This window comes from Artibeus jamaicensis, unplaced genomic scaffold (assembly GCF_021234435.1).
Source record: "Artibeus jamaicensis isolate MK-2021 breed Jamaican fruit bat unplaced genomic scaffold, CSHL_Jam_final contig_490, whole genome shotgun sequence".
Lineage (NCBI taxonomy): Eukaryota > Metazoa > Chordata > Mammalia > Chiroptera > Phyllostomidae > Artibeus > Artibeus jamaicensis.
Genome location: NW_026521861.1, coordinates 22,001,981 through 22,021,014, shown reverse-complemented (window position 1 = coordinate 22,021,014; position 19,034 = coordinate 22,001,981). Strand labels below are relative to the sequence as shown.

Here is a 19,034-nt window from a genome sequence, read left to right as displayed (position 1 = left end):
GCTTCGCCCGGGGCACGGACGGCGATTGAGTACCGGCCGCGCCCATCAGCACTGGCAGCCGGAGCACCACCTTCGCTTCTGTTTGAATGTTAAACGAGGACACTGAGGATCCGCTGAATTACTTCTCAACTGGAGAGCCTCGAGGTGGGCTTGGGAAGAAAGCGGAGCTCCGTGAGGTCCAATTCTTTTCAAACTCTTTATGGATATAACACAAGGCTGTGTGTATTACTTTCTTGATAGGTAAATACATTTAAAAGTGTTAGTCATGGCATACACACCTGAGATAAATAAATATATGCTTTAAGAATTTATAAGAGGGATTGGACTAATTCTAAAGTTACACCAGTTTTTAAAATGAGGTACTGATGAAGTAATCTACATATGATTTCATGTAATAAGTTTTAAAAGAATTGTTATGGAGGACAATATTCTACTACCATAATAAAACACACATAAAGAGATGACTCACAGAAAATTATAAATTATTTGTAATTATGATTATTATGCACAATGTGGTTCACTCACAGGTAATTCAGGAAATGCAAATCTAAACCAGCAAACGCAATGTTATTAAATCAGCATCGCCTTTCAAAAGCCCTCGGCCCTGCTCACCTTTTGCTGTCGTGAATAGAGTGTGTTTGGTCTTGCACGACTGTTGGAAGGAGTGTGTGACGGGTGTGCCATTTGGCCTTCGGGCCCTGTCAAGTGTGACTATAATTTTACCCGGTGGTTCTCCGTCTGTGGGCGGCCACACGTGCCAACCTGCAACCTCCAGGGGAGAACAAAACCGAAAATGTCCCCGACGAAATGACCGGGTTGCTGCATGGTGATGCGCGGCCGTCGGAAACGGACAGTCCAGGTTCCGGGAAAGTCGCACCGGAAGATTCTTCAATCCCGAGCCAATGCTCCTGTCCGGCTTCAGTGAGAGCTGATAAAAGCGGGGACACCCTGTCTGGACGGGATGGTCCAGACTCTCCGAGCTCCGGACACGCCCTCACACCCACGTCGCCCCCCTTTGGCGGACGGACAGATGGATGGACGGATGGACACCCCCGAGGTGCTGCTGCTGAGGTCACTCCTGGCTGCGGGGGTCAGGGGTGCTTTTATTCCCAACTGCATGATAGCTTTTACTTTCTATTTTAATGAGCGCGTATCACTTTTATCGTCAGAAAGAAGCTGTGAGACGCAGGCGAGTGCTTCTCTCCTCTTCGGGCCGTAGAAAGCGGGCGTGTCTGCCGCGGCCGCTGGAGCCCTCGCCTGCCCGTGATGCCGACAGGGGGTCACGGGGTCGGCCACCCCTTCCACACAGGCGGTGCCCAGCGGTGGCTCCCACCACGCGCCGCATCTTGGCCAGGGGTAGCTTTGCCGCAGCGCCAGGCGCCACCTTCCACTTTGCGAGCCTAACCCTGGGTCCTCAGGGTCCAGCCGAGGTGGCAGCGCCCACCCTGCCTAACAGGGAGCATCCCACAGAGGGCCGCCCTGAGTGGTTCGGTCTGTGGTCTGTCCCCACCCAGGGTGTGTCACAGCCAGTGGGGGAGGGGCTGAGGGCCGCCTTCCTCTGTGAGCGGACACAGTTCACAGACCGGGCTGGCAGGTGGAGGCGGGCCAGGGTCGCCCACGCCTCGCCCACATGCACGTTTGGTGGCAGAGACGACAACCCAGGGGAACTCCCGGGGCCAGTCACGGCGGAGGGAGCCCGGCCCTGACATGCACAACAGCCCAGCTCACGGGAAACCAACGAGACCAGGACTCGGTGCCTCCTCCCGGAAACAGCTGGAGGTGTGGACACCCAGAGCAGCAGGCAAGGACCGGGCTCACCTCGTTCAGCAACATTCTACCATGCGTGGGGGCACCCTCGTTGGGTGGTCCCTGAGATGCGAGCACCCCTCACTAGTCTCCTGAAAGGACTGGTCATGCTGCGTTTCCTCGTCCCAGGTCCCTGTCCTGGGCACCGTTGCTTCTGCTTGGACAGCGTCCAGCTGGTGGACATGTCGCCCACACGGCTTCCACAGGAGCTGAGCTCATTTGCTCAGTAGACATGGTGAGCCAGCGATGGCCTGTGGGTTTGAATCTGTGGCTCAGCAGGGTGAGCTCGTACCAGGAGAGGCCTCTGCCACAGCAGGAGCCCCTCTGGCCACCCTGTCCCTGGCCCCACACCCTCCTCGGCCAGCCCGGGGCTCCGAGGTCCTCCCCCTCCTACAGCAGCCTCAGACACTTGGACCCACGGGCTTCTCCTCCGTCCCGTGTGTGGACGTAGATGCCCATGTTGAGTAGTTTTTCTTTGCTGCGACCTCACCTCAGTGAGTGGTGACCCCCCAGTGCCACAACATCCCTGGGCTCGGCACGGGGACCTGGGCTGGGGCGAGGGTCCTGCAGCTCGGTCTGTCCTCCGCACGGCACAGCAGTGACCCTCTGTGGCACGCCTGGGGCAGCGGGAGTGGGGACAGGCAGAGCCCCCAGCCACTAAGCGGCACCCTGAGTGGGAACCTTGGAGTGGGGACTCTGAGTGCTGGTCTTGAACTTGTACCACACTTGGCCTCATGCTAGAAGGTTCTGGAGCCTCTGAGTGTCCCGCTGTCCCAGTCCCAGTGGCCACCAGCCTCTGTCTTTCTTCTTCTCTGTTTAATCCTTAAAAAGAAATCGGGGCTCTGCCTGGGTTCCAGTTGTAGGAGGGCGTCGGTCGCTACCAGGGTGCCTGTGAGCACGGCAGGCGACATAAGCCCTTCCCCACCCTTCCCCCCCCCCTGCCCGCCATGTTGCCGAGGCCGGTGGCGGTTACACAAGTCGGCCTGCCAGCCACTGGCAGAGGCCCCTGTGCACGGGGCCCCAGCTGGGTGCCCAGCGGAGAGCCTCCCAGACTCTCCGGTGGCCCAGGCGCCCCGCACGGAGGGGCCCGCCTGCAGAGTTCTGGCACCGCTCCGGTCTGTGGCCTCCCTGAAGGTCCGTGGGCCTCCCTGAGCCTGCCGTCTTTGGTGGCACCCCAGGGACAAGTGTCTATCGGGGGTTCCTCCGGGTGGAAGGTGCAGACAGCGCTCAGCAGGTTGGGTGGTGGCAGAAGGTGGACGGTGACGGTCAACAACTGTCAAGTTCAGCGAGGGGGGTGCAGGGGCTGCAGCAGAGGCGGTGGCCCCCTCCAAGGCAAGCGCATGGTTAATCACTGTTTTGCTTAAAACATTGATTTTTATAAGTAATCCGTGTGGGATAGCATCTCTGGCTTATCTCTTAGCTGGCTTAGCAGGGTTTTTCTTTTCTTTTTTTCTGCTGGGCCCATCTCATCTCACTGTTATTTACTGAACTCAGGGATTCTCGCAGCCCTTTGGGGAAAGCGAGTCTCGGTAATTGTTTATCGGCCAGCACAGTTTACTGAGCGCCCGCACCTCTTCCGAGGGTCAGCGGAGCGGCCCTCTCGGGAAGCAGCCGGCGTCCTGGGGCGGCCTTCAGCTCTGCGATGGCTTGTCCCTGCGGCGTCCGTCTGTCTGCGTCTGCACCCTGGCGTCACCTTTCCCTCCCGAGCGTGTGCGGTCAAGCGTGCAGAGGTACTGGGTAGACGCCTGACTGTGGGGCGGGGGGTGGGCAGGGAAGAGAGGAGTCAGGAAAACACTTGTCAGCGCCGGTTATGTATCGACTTCCCGTCTCCCTGATGATATTCCGCCGATTTCGGGAGCGCACTGGAGAGGGTACCTGTGTAATAACCAAACGAACCCCAAAGTTACAGACTCTCTCCCCGCGTGCTTTTCTCTCACCGGCAGGTACGTTTACTTCCTGGGTTTCCGTTTCAGTGGACACATCTCTTTGGACAACAAAGCCATCACGTGGGGACAGAACCGTCCCTGCACGTCCACGTACAAAGCAGCCTCTGCTTCTGCGGCCGTTTCTTTGAAAACACCGGTAGTTCCTCACTTGTCAGCAAGCCCGTGTGGGACAGGAGGGGGGTCCGCAAAAGGGGGTCCCCGGGCAGCGGTCCCCGAGGGCTCGGGCTCGGGCTCTCTGACCGCCCGGCCGCACCTGTGGGCTGGATGAGGAGGGCGCACGGGTGGGTGGGGCCCCACGAGGACACCCACGGAGAAATGACACTCATTGTGGAGGGGGAGAACCAGATTCGAACAGATGTGTTTGCACGGGGTGCAGCCGGGCGCTGATGTTCTCACACTCACTGCCTTGGTTGGCACACGCACATCCAAACGGCCACGCCGTCTGACCCCGGACGTCTGTTCTGGGGCAACGGATGTGGAAGTTGACTTTTTTGTGCCCGGTTGTGCAGGTCGTGGTTTTTAAAGTAGACAACACCTGTCACGTGGGGGCTGCTGGGCCAGTGTGGCGAATCTGTGTGGCTGGTCCCGGGCCTGGGACCCTGGGCTCCGATTCACCGTTGGCCCTGGGAAGGCCGTTTGGTGATAATGGGATGTGTTTATGTTGTAACATCTCCCAGCACGGGCTTCCTGACCACCTGACCACCCCACTGGGGGCTGAAGCCCAACTGCCGCTCCCAGCCACCTCCCCCCACTCGAGTTTTCTCCACGGCACAGCAGCCTTCGCATAAAGCAAACCGACGAGGAGAGTGTGGACCGTGCGTCCCCACTGGTGGGTGTGGTCCTGAGGGTGACCTTCCCTGAGCTTTGCTCTGTCCCCGTGAGCTAAAGTGCTCGGCCCCGAGCCAACCAGAGGGAGCGGTGTTGGCCCAGTGGACACGCAGCGTCGGCAGAGAGATGGTTTTGGGGTCTGCATGTTACTGCGCACACCGGGAGCCGTCCTGGGCCCTGACCGTTCCTCCCGATGCGGAGGGACTGGCTGCTGGGCTCGCCGAGTGGACACAGCCCCCTGCAGGCAACTGGGCCTTTTGCCGATGACTTTGGTTTCTCTCTGCAAACCGCCCTCTGAGGGCACCGGGCAGGTGGATGAGGCGCGCAAAGGGAAATGCCAAGTTGCGCACTGTGTTAGGATTAAGAAAACAATTTCTAAATTGTTTTCCAGAGCTGGGCAAACAAGATTTCCACCATCAATATAAACCGGTACCTACAAAATACTCCTTAGAAACCACCATTATTTCAGGGACTGAGGGTTCCATTTTTTTAAAGTTTCACAGGAAGAGCAGAGACGTAGGGAGACTTCCAAATTCCTCTGGTAACGCCCAAAGCCCCAGCTGGAGTCTGTGTGTGGAGCCTGGGCCCTCGCCGGGAGCTGAGCCGGGGGTTGGGTTCCCCGCCTCGGTGGCTGGTCAGGCGGCAGCCACGGCTCGGGGCCCTGTTTGCCTGAGCACAGCCCCTCCCGTCCCCTCGCACACGGCCTTGTCCCCGGGCCCTCAGCAGCCCCTGCCCCCAGCACCCGCACACTCTCCCCATCATCTCTGGCTCCGTACGGTGCGCACGCGCCCTGCAGCCCAGGCCCGGCTCTGTAGGAAATGGGTGGTAGTTGGTGCTGGGACTCGCTGACTGTCACACGCGCCCTCGACGTTCGGAAAACTCACCACACTTATCACGGCACATGGTCTGCGTGTCCCAGAAAGGGGGTCAGCTCCTCGTTCCCACCTGTTCCCGGTGCTCGCGTGTCCTGTAGTGTCATCGTCTCCTGTGGCCCCGGGTGTCCCCATGCTGACCCTCCTGTCCCTCTTCTGCAGGTGGTTGTCACAACAGCCTGAAGCCTGTCAGCACCAGCCCCGCCATCGCCATCGCCGCCGCGGCCATGGTCTCCGTGGACCCTGAGGGACTTGGGGGCCCATCCCCCTCCCAGGAGCACCCCTGCCGCTTCCTGACCTTGGCGCCCATCAGAATACCCCTGCGGACCGCCCCCTTCTCTGGTGAGTGAGCCTGAGCTGTTCCCGAGCCCACCGCGTGGGGAACAGGGAGGGACCGGCCGCAGGCGTCCACCAAGCTGGCTCCAGGGGGCGGCGCAGGGCGGGAGGGAGCCCCGGTGTGTGCGGCGTCGGTCCACGCACAGGGTCTCGTCCGGTGCACGGGGCAGACGGGGCGAAGCCGACAGTCTGCCGGAGAAGCGGCACCTCCCTTACTGACGCGTCAGGGCGGGGGTGCGGCAGGACCCCCGAGAAGTCCCCGGCTCCTTCACGCGGAGTGTGGGTGGGGGGAGCAGAGGCAGGGTGCTGGGAGACAGACGGTGGTCTCGGCCAGTACGAGATGGAAACGTAAGCTGGGGGTCTCCGGGGGAGCTCACCAAGCCATTCACCTGGCAGCACCCACCTGGGCCTGTCGGCCGGGCCCCTCAGCTCAGCGGGGCCCCGGTGGAAGCCTGCCGGAGCCTGCGGTCACAGAGGACAGATGGCCACAGAGGCGACTGAGTCCTAGTGCTGTGGGTGTGCTCTCTGACAGTCCCTGGTGGCCCAGGGCAGGTGGACGTCCTGGTGTCTTGGATGGAGCTGGGCACGCAGGGGCTCAGGAGGGTCCTAGTCCCTGGATGGGGCGCCTCCATGGTGCAAGTGTTCACCACTGCCCACCGGTGTCTGTGGACTGTAACCAGAGCGTCCCGCGTCCAGCCTGTCCCTGTGAATGAGTGTTTGGTCCCCTCCCTGACACGCAGCCATGTTGACCTGCTGTGACCTTCAGCAGGGACTCGAGTCTCGCGGGCTAGTTTTCTCACTTTAGTTTTGACGTTTTATGCGTGCGCTGACTCGAACAGAAGTCCCGCAGAATTCTAGTACTCATTCGGCCCCGGGGATAATGCCAGAATTCTAGTTCTGGCATCATTTGCTCGGTTGCCGGCAGTAGGAGACTTCACTGGGTGGCCGTAGACACGAGTTTACGGGGGAGAGAGAAAAGACCCGGCTGCTTCCTGTGCGGGGCGTGTTTTGCCGCGCTCGCCTCGCCCGACACCGGCCCCCCGGCTTCCACGTTCGTCCGCGGGGCTGATGAATTAGCTGGTTGGCAGAACACTGTATTCTCAAGAACAGGATCTTTCCCCCATTTCCGCACGTGCGTGCACATGCATTTAGGGCGCGATGGGAAGATGAATGAGCCACAGAGATAATCTCTTGCGTGGAACATAATTTACAGCTGTGTCAAGACTTTGGTTCAGATCCATCAATCCGTTGGCGTTTACGAAGGATGACTTACTATTTTTCAAGAAAATTAATCTTAGAAAGAACCAAACACCATGGAGCCCAGGGGTGGCTTCCCCTCGCGTGTCTCCACAGGATTTATAAAGTGACGCCCCAATTAGGCATCTTTCCACGTCTGTGGCGTCTAAGGCTCTGGAATCCCATTCGCCGTTACGTGCACCCAGGTGGGGGACAGACGGGCAGTGGCGTCGTCCATCTCCGGTAACTGTCCGGATGCTGTCAGGAGATGCGGGGGGCGGGCCCCGAAGGCTGCTTCTGAAATTGCATTTATGGTGTTGGCTGCGGTCCATTTGCGCTGAAAGCCTCGCTTTACTGTGGAGGCACGGGCTGACACTGAAATACAGGCGGAGGCTGGGTCTGGACCCCAGCCCGGCGGGTGGCCTCTGAGCCTGGTGGCCCGTCCCAGGCGTCTGTGGCGATGGGTTGCTGCCAGGTGTCCCTGGTGAGGGGCCGTGGGCGATGCAGCCTCCCATAGTGTCTTCCTGGCTGTCCTGCTCAACCTCAGCAGAAGGCCTGTGCCCAAGATGGGCGGGATTCATGGCCAAAAGCTCTGCAGAACTTCTCCGTGAGGTTTCTGGAAACCAGGGCTCAGAGGGGACCGAGGGGGACGCTGCATGTGTCAGGGCTGCTCTGGAGTGAAGCTAGTGGAAGAGCTGACTGTCTGAGGAGCATTCTCAGTGGGGCTCCGGGCAGCCTGCTGGGCAGTCCCCGGCCTCCCCGCCCAGAGTGGGTGGACTGGAGCAGACGGGGAGGAGGTGGCGGGGGAAGAGGGGGAGGAGGCACCCCTCCTGGGCGGGGCACGGGCTGGGGGAGGGGCGGAGACAGAGTGGTGGGGTCAGCACGACTGCAGAAAGGCAGCTGCCCCGGGGAACTCGCCCCACTCTCGCACTGGTTTCATGATGGTGTGTGAACTTGAACGTGCCTGCAGGTGGACACTGCCGTCTGCGCTGGGCAGGGAGCTCCTGCTTCTGTTAGGTGGGCGGGGCAGCCGCCAAGTCCCCCTCGGCTGAGCGTGCTGGTTCCCAACTGGGGGCAGTTTTGCCCCGGTGTGTATTTGGTGATGGCCGGAGACATCTTGGGGGGGGTTGCTACTGGGGTTTGGCTCTAGTGGGGAGAGACCTGGGGTCCCCCCACACCCAGGACAGCACCCTGGGGTGAGGAGTGAGCTGGCCCACAGTGGTAGCAGGGCCCCTGCTGAGAAGCCCTGGTGTACGTTCTAGAATTCCGCTCAAACTGCAGGGCCTGTATCAGTGTGTGAATGGCTGCCTACGCCCAGAGGGTCGGTGGGCCAGTCACCTTAGGGCTCCGAGGGAAACAGCTTGGGGCCGGGAAGGCTGGCCACGGGCCATGCTAACAGCTCACGCCTTCGCCGTGACTCAGGGTGTCAGAGAACATGCGTGTTCGAGGAACCCACTCCTCAAGGGAGTTTTCTCTGTTGGAGGGTTGCTGGCCCCGTAACTGGGTTGGTCCTTGCTGCTGTTCCCCCGAAGGCCCCGGGCGTTCCTGGGTGGGACCGGCCTCCAGCCGGTCTGTTCACGCCGGCGTCCTCCCTCCTACAGGTCCACTCCGGAAGCAGAGGCGGTGGTGGGAGGGGTGCGGTGGGGTTGCCTGCCGATGCGGCTGTGGCAGGAGAGGGGCTGATGGGGACAGTGGCAGCCGCCCTGCCCGGTCCTGGAGTGGGCCTCAGCCTCGATCTCCCTCAGTTCCAACCGTTCCTTTAAGCCTTGGAACCTCAGGTCGGAGAAGGAACGCGCCCGGGAGGGACACGTCCCTGCGTCCTGTGCACTTCCGGTCTGTAAGGAGCGCGCCACGGGTGTGGGGGGAGGAAGGAAGACCTGCCGGAGGGTTTGCCGCAGAGCCGGGGCTGCTCGCCAGCGAGGCCTCAGCCTGTGTCTAGACCGTGCGCAGGGGTCACGGCCCAGGTGCTGGGTGGGCCTGGGCACGAGGTGGCGTGGGGTGGGCGCCCACCTGCACGGGAGGGTGGCGATGGCTGCACACTGGCATCTGCCCGGTCCGAGGACATAAATAAGGTGACTCATTGTGAGAACCATGGCGGTGGGTTTTAACCCTTTGCCCACCATCTCGGAACCATTCAGGAGAAAAAAGTAGGACGTGAGGGAGCGTTCCGGCCGCGGGCAGAGCAAATTCGCAACCAGCGCAACGATCAAGAACGGCCATCTGCCCGGGAAGCCATTCACCACCTGTCCTGCGCTTCCCCGGCTACTGAAGGTTTAGATTTCACGTTTTTGTCCTGCCATCGAGCAGCTGGGAAGCGCCTATTTCCCCCTCCCCCGCTGAGCGGCAGAACGAGCCGGAAAGTGCCTGCATCGGGGCCCCACGCGCGGCCTCATTGGAGAAATCTGCAGCCAGAAACCGGCCCCCACAACCCCAGCCCGGCCGTGGGGACGCGGTCTTTCCTCTTCTTGTCTGCGAATTGTTTTCTCCTCCACTGTAATGAAAAATGTCACAATACATATGAACATTTCAGAGACAAAAATACTGTAACCACATAATTACTTCCACTCCACCAGGCCCAAGACTCGGCTGGCTCCTGTGAGGAAGACACGCGCGTTTCTAATACGGGGATTGAGCAGCTATCTGGGGTTAAAATATTAGATTTAAACAAACAAACAAAAAGACTCTCTATAGCTTGTCACCCACAGATGACCTCGTATTAAGGACGCGGGCCACCCATAGCCAAGCTGGCCTGAGCTGAGCGCACGAGGCATGGAAGGCGCAGACTTGTCTGAACGCAGGGCGCACGGCCTACTCGGTGGGTGTGGTGGGAGGGGCTCCCGCTGCTGGCAGGGGCGTCTGTTCCCGACCACCCGCCTGGGAAGGCCCTCCTCCGCCGCGGGACTGGCCAGCTCCTCCCTCACTTCCACGCGATGACGCCGGGCACTGCAGCCGCCGTCGGTGCCGCTCCCTCAGTCTGCTCTGGGGGAGAGAACCGGGAGCGTGTCGGGCACGCAGACACACGCGTGTGCTCGTGCCGAGTGTGCAGAGCGCCGACGCAGCAGACCCCAGAGGCTGCCTCTGCACCGAAGCAAGTGGGTATCGCCCTGCCCCTGGCGCTCCCAGGGTCTCCTGAGGGTCACTTTCGGACAGGCCCTGGGAGGGCTGGGAGGGAAGTGGGCAGGTCGGCGGCGTGGGAGGGACGGATACAGGGTGCTGGCTGCGGCTTCCATGGGAAATGCCCGGAAGAAGGCGTGGCCGCTGTGCGGTTTTCATCGTCGTGCCATGCTCGTCCTCGTGCCGTGCTCATCCTCGTGGCTCATCCTTGTGGTGTGCTCGTTCCCGTGGCACGCTCCTTCCCGTGTCGTGCTCGTCCCCGTGCCGTGCTGGTTCTCGTGCTGTGCTCGTCCTCGTGGCGTGCTCGTCCTCGTGGCGTGCTCGCTCCGACAAGAACTGGATCTGCCCGGGCCCTCCGTTTCACCCGTGGCAGCAGTGCCGTCCGAGACGCTGCAGTGGCCAGGGCCATAGGAGGCCGCATAGAGGAGGGGCCTCTGGCTGGACATGGGCAGGGACCAGGCGCCCAGCTCTGCACTCCAGGGGGCAGTTGGGCCACAGGAGCCCCCGGGCGTCCTCGGGCTCAGGTGCTTTGGCCCCAACTCTCACCCGAGCTCAACACTGCAGGGAGGCCTGGGCCCACGGAGGAGGGTGCAGGCCGTTTGATTTGATGGCCTGAGTCGGGACTGTGTTCTGCTCGTGGTACTCGGACACCCAGAGGCCACGCGGGAGCGGCTTCAGGGAGCATCCCCAAGGCAACTTCCAGGTGCCGGGGCTGTGGAGCAGGGTGTGGCGGGGGCCTGGAGTCCGACCGAGAGGTGCCCTGGGACCCAGCCCTCCCACCTTGGGCCCGTGTCCCCGCGACCTGTCTGATGCCCGTGCTCGCTGCAGCCTCACTCACAGCAGCTGAAATGTGGAAGGGACCACGTGGGGTGTGGGCGCCGGCCAAGGACTGTCCTTTGGCTTTAAAAGGAGGGAAGTGCAGGCGTGTGCTGCGACGCGGGTGAACCGAGGACGCGCCTCTGTGTCTTGGATGTTTTTCCCAGAAAGGAATGCGAGGGGACAAGAGCAGCTCTGTGCTCTGGACACTGGGTGCCACGCGAGCCCCCAGCCTCCTCCGCTCCAGCACAAGATGCTGGCTTGTTCTCACATGTGCACAAGTGACATTATTTTGGGGATTTGGAAAGTTCCAGAAGAACGGCACCAGGTAAGATGTTCAGCATCACTAATCATCAAGAAAGGCAAGTCAGAAACTACAGTCAGACACGGCTGTGTCTGTCGAGCAGGCCAAGCTCACTCAAGGGACAGTGACCGGTGCTGGTGGAAATGGGGGACACCCAAACCTTGTGCGGTTCGGGCAGGATGTGAAGTGGTGCAGCCGCCGTGGAGAGCCGTCTGGAAGGTCTTCGGTGGGGGGGCAGGGGCGGGGCGGTGAGCAGGATCCCCGAGGGACCCAGTGGCTCCGATCCGGAGGAAGCAAACCTCTGGCCACCCTAGAACGTGTCCCCGGGGCTTGGGTCGCGGTGGCGTCACTCACAGCGTTTCCTGAGTGGCAACCACCCAAAGCCCATCAACTGCACGTCAGATTGTACGTACAAAGTCCATACAACGGAACTTAGTGAGCGATGAAGAAACACAAGTGTGCACACACACGCACCACGGAGGCACCTCGAAAACACGCTTCATGGAATGCAAGTCGCCCCGCCGCAGGCCTGAGGCGGCAAATCCTGGAGACGGGAGACAGACTGGAGGTTGCCCCGGGCAGAGGGGCCGCAGGGGCTGAGAGAGGCAAGTGCTGGCTGATGGGTACGGGCTTCTTTGGGGGTGACAGATATTCTCACGCTGGCTGTGGTGACGGCTGCTCAACCCTGTGCCTCTTAGGGAAACTGCTGTCGTGTCCTTGTCCAGAGCCGGGTTTTGTGGTCTGGGACTTGCTTCTTCACGGAGGGTGTGCCAGTCCCGCCCAGCTCCTGCGCCCACGCTCAGCCTGCCGCAGCGGGGAGGCCTTATGCCGACGCTCACTGGAACTGCTCGGGGTGAAGTGATCGTGGGGACCCACTGTGGCCCAGTGGTTAAATGTCCCTCCTGGGGGGAGAGGGTGTCACTGAACCAGAGAGTGTCCGGCTACCTGACACGCAGCAGGGCTGAACCCTGCACGCTGAGCTCGTGGTGGAGAAATCAGGGCCGCTCCTGGGAGGACGCCGGGCAGGAAGAATGGGGAGCTATGGCTGAGCACCCGGACTCCTGATGGCTTTCAGTCAAGGTGAAGGTTGAGGGTCACGGGGTCGGGGTCATGGGTGACACTGACTGGTTAGTTCTCTGCAGCCTCCGCGCTGCCCTTGCCTGAATCAGCATAGTTTCAGGAACGTGCAGTCAGGCTCCGTGCTGATCGCTGTGTGCGTTTGGACCAGACACACCGCGGGGACCTCCGCTCCCAGGCCTCTCGCTGGACCAGACCAGCCTTCCGATGCCACTCGCAGCCCCACCTCGCACAGCCCCCTCTCACCCTGGGTGGTCGGCACACTTCCCAGATTTGACAACGTGCGCGCTGCCTCCTTTCCGCCAGGGTGGACCTCGGGCCCGCCCTTGGTTAGGATGCCAGGTGACCTCGGAGCCAGAGCGACTCCCCCGGCTGGCCCCTGTGCGTGGTCCGAGGTCACCCTGAGGCCTGTGGTCCTCCGGGCAGGGCGGCAGCTGGCTGACCTGCAGAGCAGCGGGGCGGGGCCCTGGGGTGCAAACCCACATGGCAGAGAGTGAAGTTGCTGGAGACACTTAGCCTTCCGGTATTTTCCCGATTTGTTAGTTAAGCCTGCTAACAGGCTGTGATGCCGGTTATTTCTAAAAATAATTAATCAGAGACGAAGCCAAAGAACTGAAAGAGGTTAAGCTCGGCAGGACTGCCACGCGGGTTGAACCTGGCAGTTACCACTGTCCCTGTGGTTCTGTTGCTCCAGACCCTTTAATTACATCTCGCCGGCGCTCTTTCCAGTGTGGGCCGGGGTTGCGGTCCCTGCTCCACACGCCAGGGTCCCTGCTCCACACGCCGGCGGTGGTGGCACCAGTGACGCCCCTCAGACAGTGTGCGAAGGCCTGCCAGCCCTCCCTCAGCACAGACGTGTGCCGGGAAAGTCTGACCCTCCGCACGAGGACATGACCACCTCAGGCTTGTTTCCAGGCCCCGGGCATGGTCGGTGGTGATGCCAGCACAGTGTCCCTGGGTCTCTCTCTCGGCTGGAGCCCAGAAACCAGCCCTGAATGGGGTCCTCTCTGCCCTGAGCCTGCCAGCCCTCTCCACCCTGGTCCCCGCAGAGCCCACTTCTTCCTGTGGTCACCCCAGTTTTTGCCTCAGTGCTGCCCAAGGCCACAGTGTCCTGGGCAGGAAGATGCCTGACCACCTGTGCTCCTGAGAAGCGGGTGGGCCAGGCCTTTTGTGGTCCTCTGCTCACGGGGGCGGAGGGGGGGTGAATGGTGGCGAGCAGGGCCGGGGCCACCGGGCCAGAGAGTCCATGCATCTGCGCGTCACGCCGATGCTTCCTGCAGAGGGAAAGCTTGCTCCGACTGTGATGTGACTTCAGTGGCTGTGAGCTGAGGGGAGAACTGCCCCCCCCCCATCTGATCACATGGACCAGATCTGTCAAGGACAGCCCTGAGACAGAGTCCCGGCTTGGGCGGGAAGGGGGCATGTCGTATTTGAACCAGCTGCCATCTCCTCTCGAGCCAGCTTTTAATTTTATCTGCCCCCCGCCACCCTCCCACCACTGTGAGTCTTGCCGACATGACTCTTCCAGTGCCTCCCACCCACCACACTGTCAGTAACCTTTGCTTCTGCCAGGAGCCCCGTCCACGCAAACCCCAAGCCACCTGCCCACTCAGCGTAGTCCCCTCCCTGGGCCGCCTGCTCTGAACTTGAACCTCCTAACTCTCGGACATGTGTCTGCCTCCGAGCCAGGGTCTGCCTGGGTCCAGCCTCGGCAGGTCTCAGGGTCCCCGAAGGATGGACGGCGCAGGTGACGAATGAAGAGTCAGACACCTGATTGGATGCCTGAGAGCAGCCAGCCTCTGTGGTTCTGACCGAACTCACAGGGTTTGATCTAAGCTTTATTTTTATAGAGATTGTTACATGGCATCAAAGGAACAGGTGCGTGGCATGATCAGTTAGGCAGAAAAAATCAATACAGAGGTAACTAGGAAAAGTACATGAAGTTCCATAGATTCAGTTACGCTAAACAAAGGTTATTGTGACCATGAGAGCCATCAATCGGACAATTAGAAATAGCTGTATGTACAGAGTTTTAAATGTCTTATTGTTTATTAAGGTTCTTAGAATTTGGCATGGGTCAAAAGGATACGCTAGACTGAGCAGTGGTTACAGGAAATTTATTACAAGGCCTTGTGGTGCCTAACTTAGCTATCTGTCTTTCTGTCTAGAATGTTTCTTTATGCACTGTGGACTCTAACTCCTTGGTTATTTTTCTACAGGCTCAGTTTGTAATAGTTAACCAGCTTCCCCTGCTTCTTTAACTGTCTAATCCCATTAATATATATTCCTGTCCAAGGTAGAGGAGGGGCTGTTACTCCATCAACTTTTAGATGTTCGGGGGCTACCCCATCAGGGGGGACTTTTGTTCTATGGCCAAGAAATCACTTTGTACAACTTCATTGGAATTCTGTAGATCATCGGACCTGAAATGCAGGTGTCCAAAAATCCCACCACCTATTAATCGCAAAGACAGACATGCAGGGAGAGATAGACAGGACGTCCAGCCACAGTTGCCGCTGCTGTGCAGATGCATCTCATCCGTCCGACTGTGTCAAGGGACGGCTGCTGGTCGGCTCCTGACAAGGGCCCGTGCCTTTCACATGGGGCCCGCGCCGGCTCCTGTGCTGGGCGCCCCTCGGCAGCCCCGGTGCCACCCCTCCTACCCCCGTCCGCACTCACCGGCCGTGCACCAGAGCCCTGGCACCCCCACCCCAGCCCGCCCACAGCCTGCTCTTTTGGTGGCTGCTAGTTTTGTGGATGTTTCAAAAAACCTTATTACACTTTAGTCGACTTGAAATGCTTTTTATTTATGTGTAGTTGGCATGCGGTATGGTATCAGTTTCAGCTGTGCGGCATAGTAATTCCACATTTGTATCCCTGTGATGTGACCACCAGATGACATGCAAAGAAAAAGGAAGGAAACCGGACCCTTGCTTGCTTCACCTACAAGGATAAACTCAAAGCGGGTTACAGACTCCGAGTAGGACGGGAGACCACGGGACTCGGGGAGGAAACAGAGGCAGCAAACCTCTGACACCGGCCGTGGCCGGCTCTCCTTGGATGTGTCTCCCGAGGCTGGAGCAATAGAAGCAAAAAGAAGCAAATGGGAGTGCGGCGGGGGCGGGGCGGGGCCCCTTCCCGGAGCGGCTGTCCCCCCACAGCCGCATCACTCCTGCTGCGCCACCTGCGCCTGGGCCTCGGCTGCCTCGGGCTCAGGGCCGCCTCCCCTCCCCGTTCACTGTGGCACTGGCCTGGGGCGCATCCGACAGGAATGTCCGGGTAAAAGAAGTTTCCGGTTTCCCGGGTGTTTAAAATTCTCACTTGCCTTCAAAGGTGACTGATAGTTGTCAAGTTGCAGAATATTTGTTTGAATCACTCTCTTGAGAAATGCTGTATCATCTTCAAAACTCCAAACGCGAAGAGGCACAGGCACTGCGGTCCCTGTGGGCTCCCAGGTGGCACGTGGCTTCTTTTTGGAGAGATACTGTGGGAACTGAGCTCCTTTTGTCTTTGCTCCGATTTCCTAGCGGTGTCTGCCCACTGAGAAATATTAGTTCTGAAAAATCGTCTGGGATTCTGGGCTCCGTTTGCCTCTCCAGCGGGGGCCACACCCCAGGAGCCCCCAAGGGGGAGGTGGAGGCTGACACCCTCTGGCCGCTGGGCCCAGGTCCAGAGCAAGGTCACCCAGTCACCCCCGGCAGGTGCCGCTCAGCGCCCTCGCCCTCCTCCATCCGCGCGCCCTGTTTCGGCAGAGCCGTGGTCGGGCCGTCCCCGCACACGGAAGCCGCTGAGCATGGAGTCTGCAGAGGCCCGATTGTTCCCACCGTTTGACCACTTGCCCCTCTCTGCAAAGAGCCCTCTCTCGAGATAATGAATAAATAAGTGTGTTCGACAAGCCTTTATTCTGGGAGATAAGGTGTCTGCTGACATTTACGCTCACTTCACCCCCTCGCGGGCCCATGCTGCCCCCAGATCTTCGGTTCTTCCCGTGTCAGTGAGCCGTTCAGGGCTGTTATTTGTTTTCCTGCGTCCAGTGAAGGCTGTGTCCGAGTGAAGGCATAAAATCACACTTCAAAAGGCAGCTGCGGATGTGACTCCTGTGCTGGGGGACAGTGACAGGCTGTGTCCAGTGTCCGTGCTCAGCCCTGGGCCCCCCTGTGTCCCAGCTTCCCAGGAGCCGCAGCCCGTGGTGGGCTGCCCTTTGGAGAGAGCGTTCTGCCTGGTCACGGCAGGTGCTCTGTTCTCAGAGCTCATGTCTCCGGGAGCTCAGGCACCTGTGCCAGGTGTGTGGGCTCTGCCAGGGCACCCCTGTGACAGGGAACAAAGGCTCACACCTGCCTGCACGCTGGCTCCCGGGGCCGCCAGGCAGGGGCTCCAGGTGCGCCAGTGCGGAGCCAATGCTGCGGCCAGGCCCCGCCCCTCTGGCCCAGCCTCCCTGGTGGGAGCGGGTGGGACCACCTGGGGCGGGTGCCAGGGCCATGGGCAAACTCCAAGGACAGGAAATTAGAAAACCCTGATGTCTCTCATGCTGCCTTCATGTTTTAAAATGCAAAAGCAGATCCGAATGAAAATAAAGCAGGTTCCTACTTGCTGCTTGAATTAGGGGAGCCCTGAGCAAGGATTTTGGGGTGGGAGGTAGGAGGTGAGGGGGTTTCCAGAATACTCTGACTCCACCCTGGCTGGTGTGGCCCAGTGGACTGAGTGCTGGCCTGTGAACTGAAGGGTCACTGGTTTGATTCCCAGTCAGGCACATGCCTGGGTTGCAGGCCAGGTCCCCAGCAGGGGGCACTTGAGAGGCAGCCACATACTGATGTTTCTCTCCCCGTCTTACTCCTCCTCCCCCAGTAAATAAATAAATAACTCCACCTCCAAAATCGACGAGCTCACAGGGGAGAGTGCAGGCAGCTGAGGCAGCCCCAGCCTCGCGGTACCAGGGGCAGACACCCATCGGGGTGTCCCCGGGTGGAGCTCTCCCCCTGCAGGGGACACGTGGGGAGAAGCAATGGGACCGGTCGGCTGCAGAATGGACATTGTCTCCCCAGGCGACTCGTGGACTCGTGGCTCAAGCAGAGCGGCGCCGGTGGCTTCCCACGTCACTCGAGGGGGTGAGTTCGCCACCACTCGGCCCCCCACGGCCCCCACACACCTTCTTCCCGGAGCCGCCTGAGCCTCGGGCCCTGTGAGTTCTGGCAGAGTGAGCACGAAGCTGCCGTGACACGATGCAGCCTGTGCTGCGAGGTCATGACGTGTCTCACCCACGTGGCCCTCGGGCCCCCGAGACCCAACACCCACAGGCTCTGCTCAGAATGGGGCTCAGCCCGGCACCATGTGGTAGCGCTTTTAACGCTCCCTCCCCCATCAACCAAGACTGACTGCCCGGTGGCCTGGAGTCAGTACCAAGGACGTGGGACTAAGTGGCAGCCTGTCCGTGGCCTTGCCGAGCACACAGTTCTGTGAATAATGACACCCCCCACGCACCCCCACACCACCACCACTGCTGCAGCTCTGCTCGGAGAGGTGCGCCTTCAGGTTGGGAAATGTCAGCACCTTCACAGACGGGCTGCGTCCGTGAGTGGGGCGGGGTGTGAGGAAGTGACCTGCCTGATGGGAAACAGACATGGCAGACAGGGAGAGGGGACTCGGGGGCGCCGAAGGGGCTGACCATGGGGCGTGAGACCCAGCTGCGCCCTGCACCGAGTGAGGCAGTTTTCTCGCGGGTTTGGCTTGTTGGCGGACGTGACTTCTCCCAGGAGCCCGGGGATTTCGTGTGTCTGCGCGTTCTCTGGGGGGGTGGGCTGCCGAGCGTGGCACGGAGACGGGGAGACCGGGGGCCGCAGGTCGTGGGGACGTCAGTGCTCGTGTGTGGGCGCGGTGGACGCCCCGGTGGCCAGCCAGCTGCAGAGAGACGGGCTCCTCCTCCCGTGGACTGTAGCGTGGCAGACGGTGTGTCCACACCGCCCGCGCGGGCCGGATGCATCCCCGTGTCTCAGCTCGGCACACGTCACGCACAGCACTGCGGGGGACCCGCCGGCTCTGAAAAACGGTGCCAAACAAGTTTATTTTTGCAAAGAATTTTAATGTGTTTTTAATGAGCGATAATAGCAGATGTAATTTTAACGGGTGTGTGGCGTGTTGCAGATGTGTATTACTTTCATGGGCGGTATCCCTGTTACGATCTTTTGGAAATTTCCCACTTGGAGACAGACGCAGGCCACGGTGAGGAGAGCCGTGTCCCATGGGTGGCCGCCCACTGGCGGGCGGGGTGGGTTTCTGGGGGAGTGAGCAGACTGACTGACACCTGGGCGGGGCCTCCTGTGCCCCCCAGGGTGCCTCTTGGAGGAGAAAAATCCTCATCCTGTTTAGTGGGGTCTCCTCTGCCCACCGAGTCGAGTTAGCGCTTCGACCCCCTTAGAGTCCACAGTGTGTTTCTTAGACTAAAAACAGCTTTGCGTCTATAGGACTAGACTAGTTTAATGTAAAAGAAGAGACACGGTTAAGATCTTTAAAAATGAGCAAGAAATGTGTCCTCTGAGAACCTATATAAATCAAGTCAGATAAATGTACAATTACCATCACCAATAATGATTTCCTTGATAAAATTTTAAGGTGCATTCTGTCCAAATTGTCTCTGAAATGCGCAGGTCTGAGAACTGTGCTCTGTCTCTGAAATCAGGTGACAGATGTTGGAAACGGCACATT

General features: G+C 60.0%; 1 protein-coding gene across 1 annotated transcript in view; it reads left to right on the top strand.

The window, feature by feature from the left end:
• TCERG1L (transcription elongation regulator 1 like) overlaps nucleotides 1-19,034 on the top strand; it is an 85,206-nt gene that overhangs the window by 13,455 nt on the left and 52,717 nt on the right. Inside the window, exon 4 of the mRNA XM_053668614.1 lies at nucleotides 5,615-5,794. Within this exon, the coding sequence (XP_053524589.1) occupies nucleotides 5,615-5,794 (180 nt within the window). The remainder of the gene's footprint in view (nucleotides 1-5,614; nucleotides 5,795-19,034) is intronic.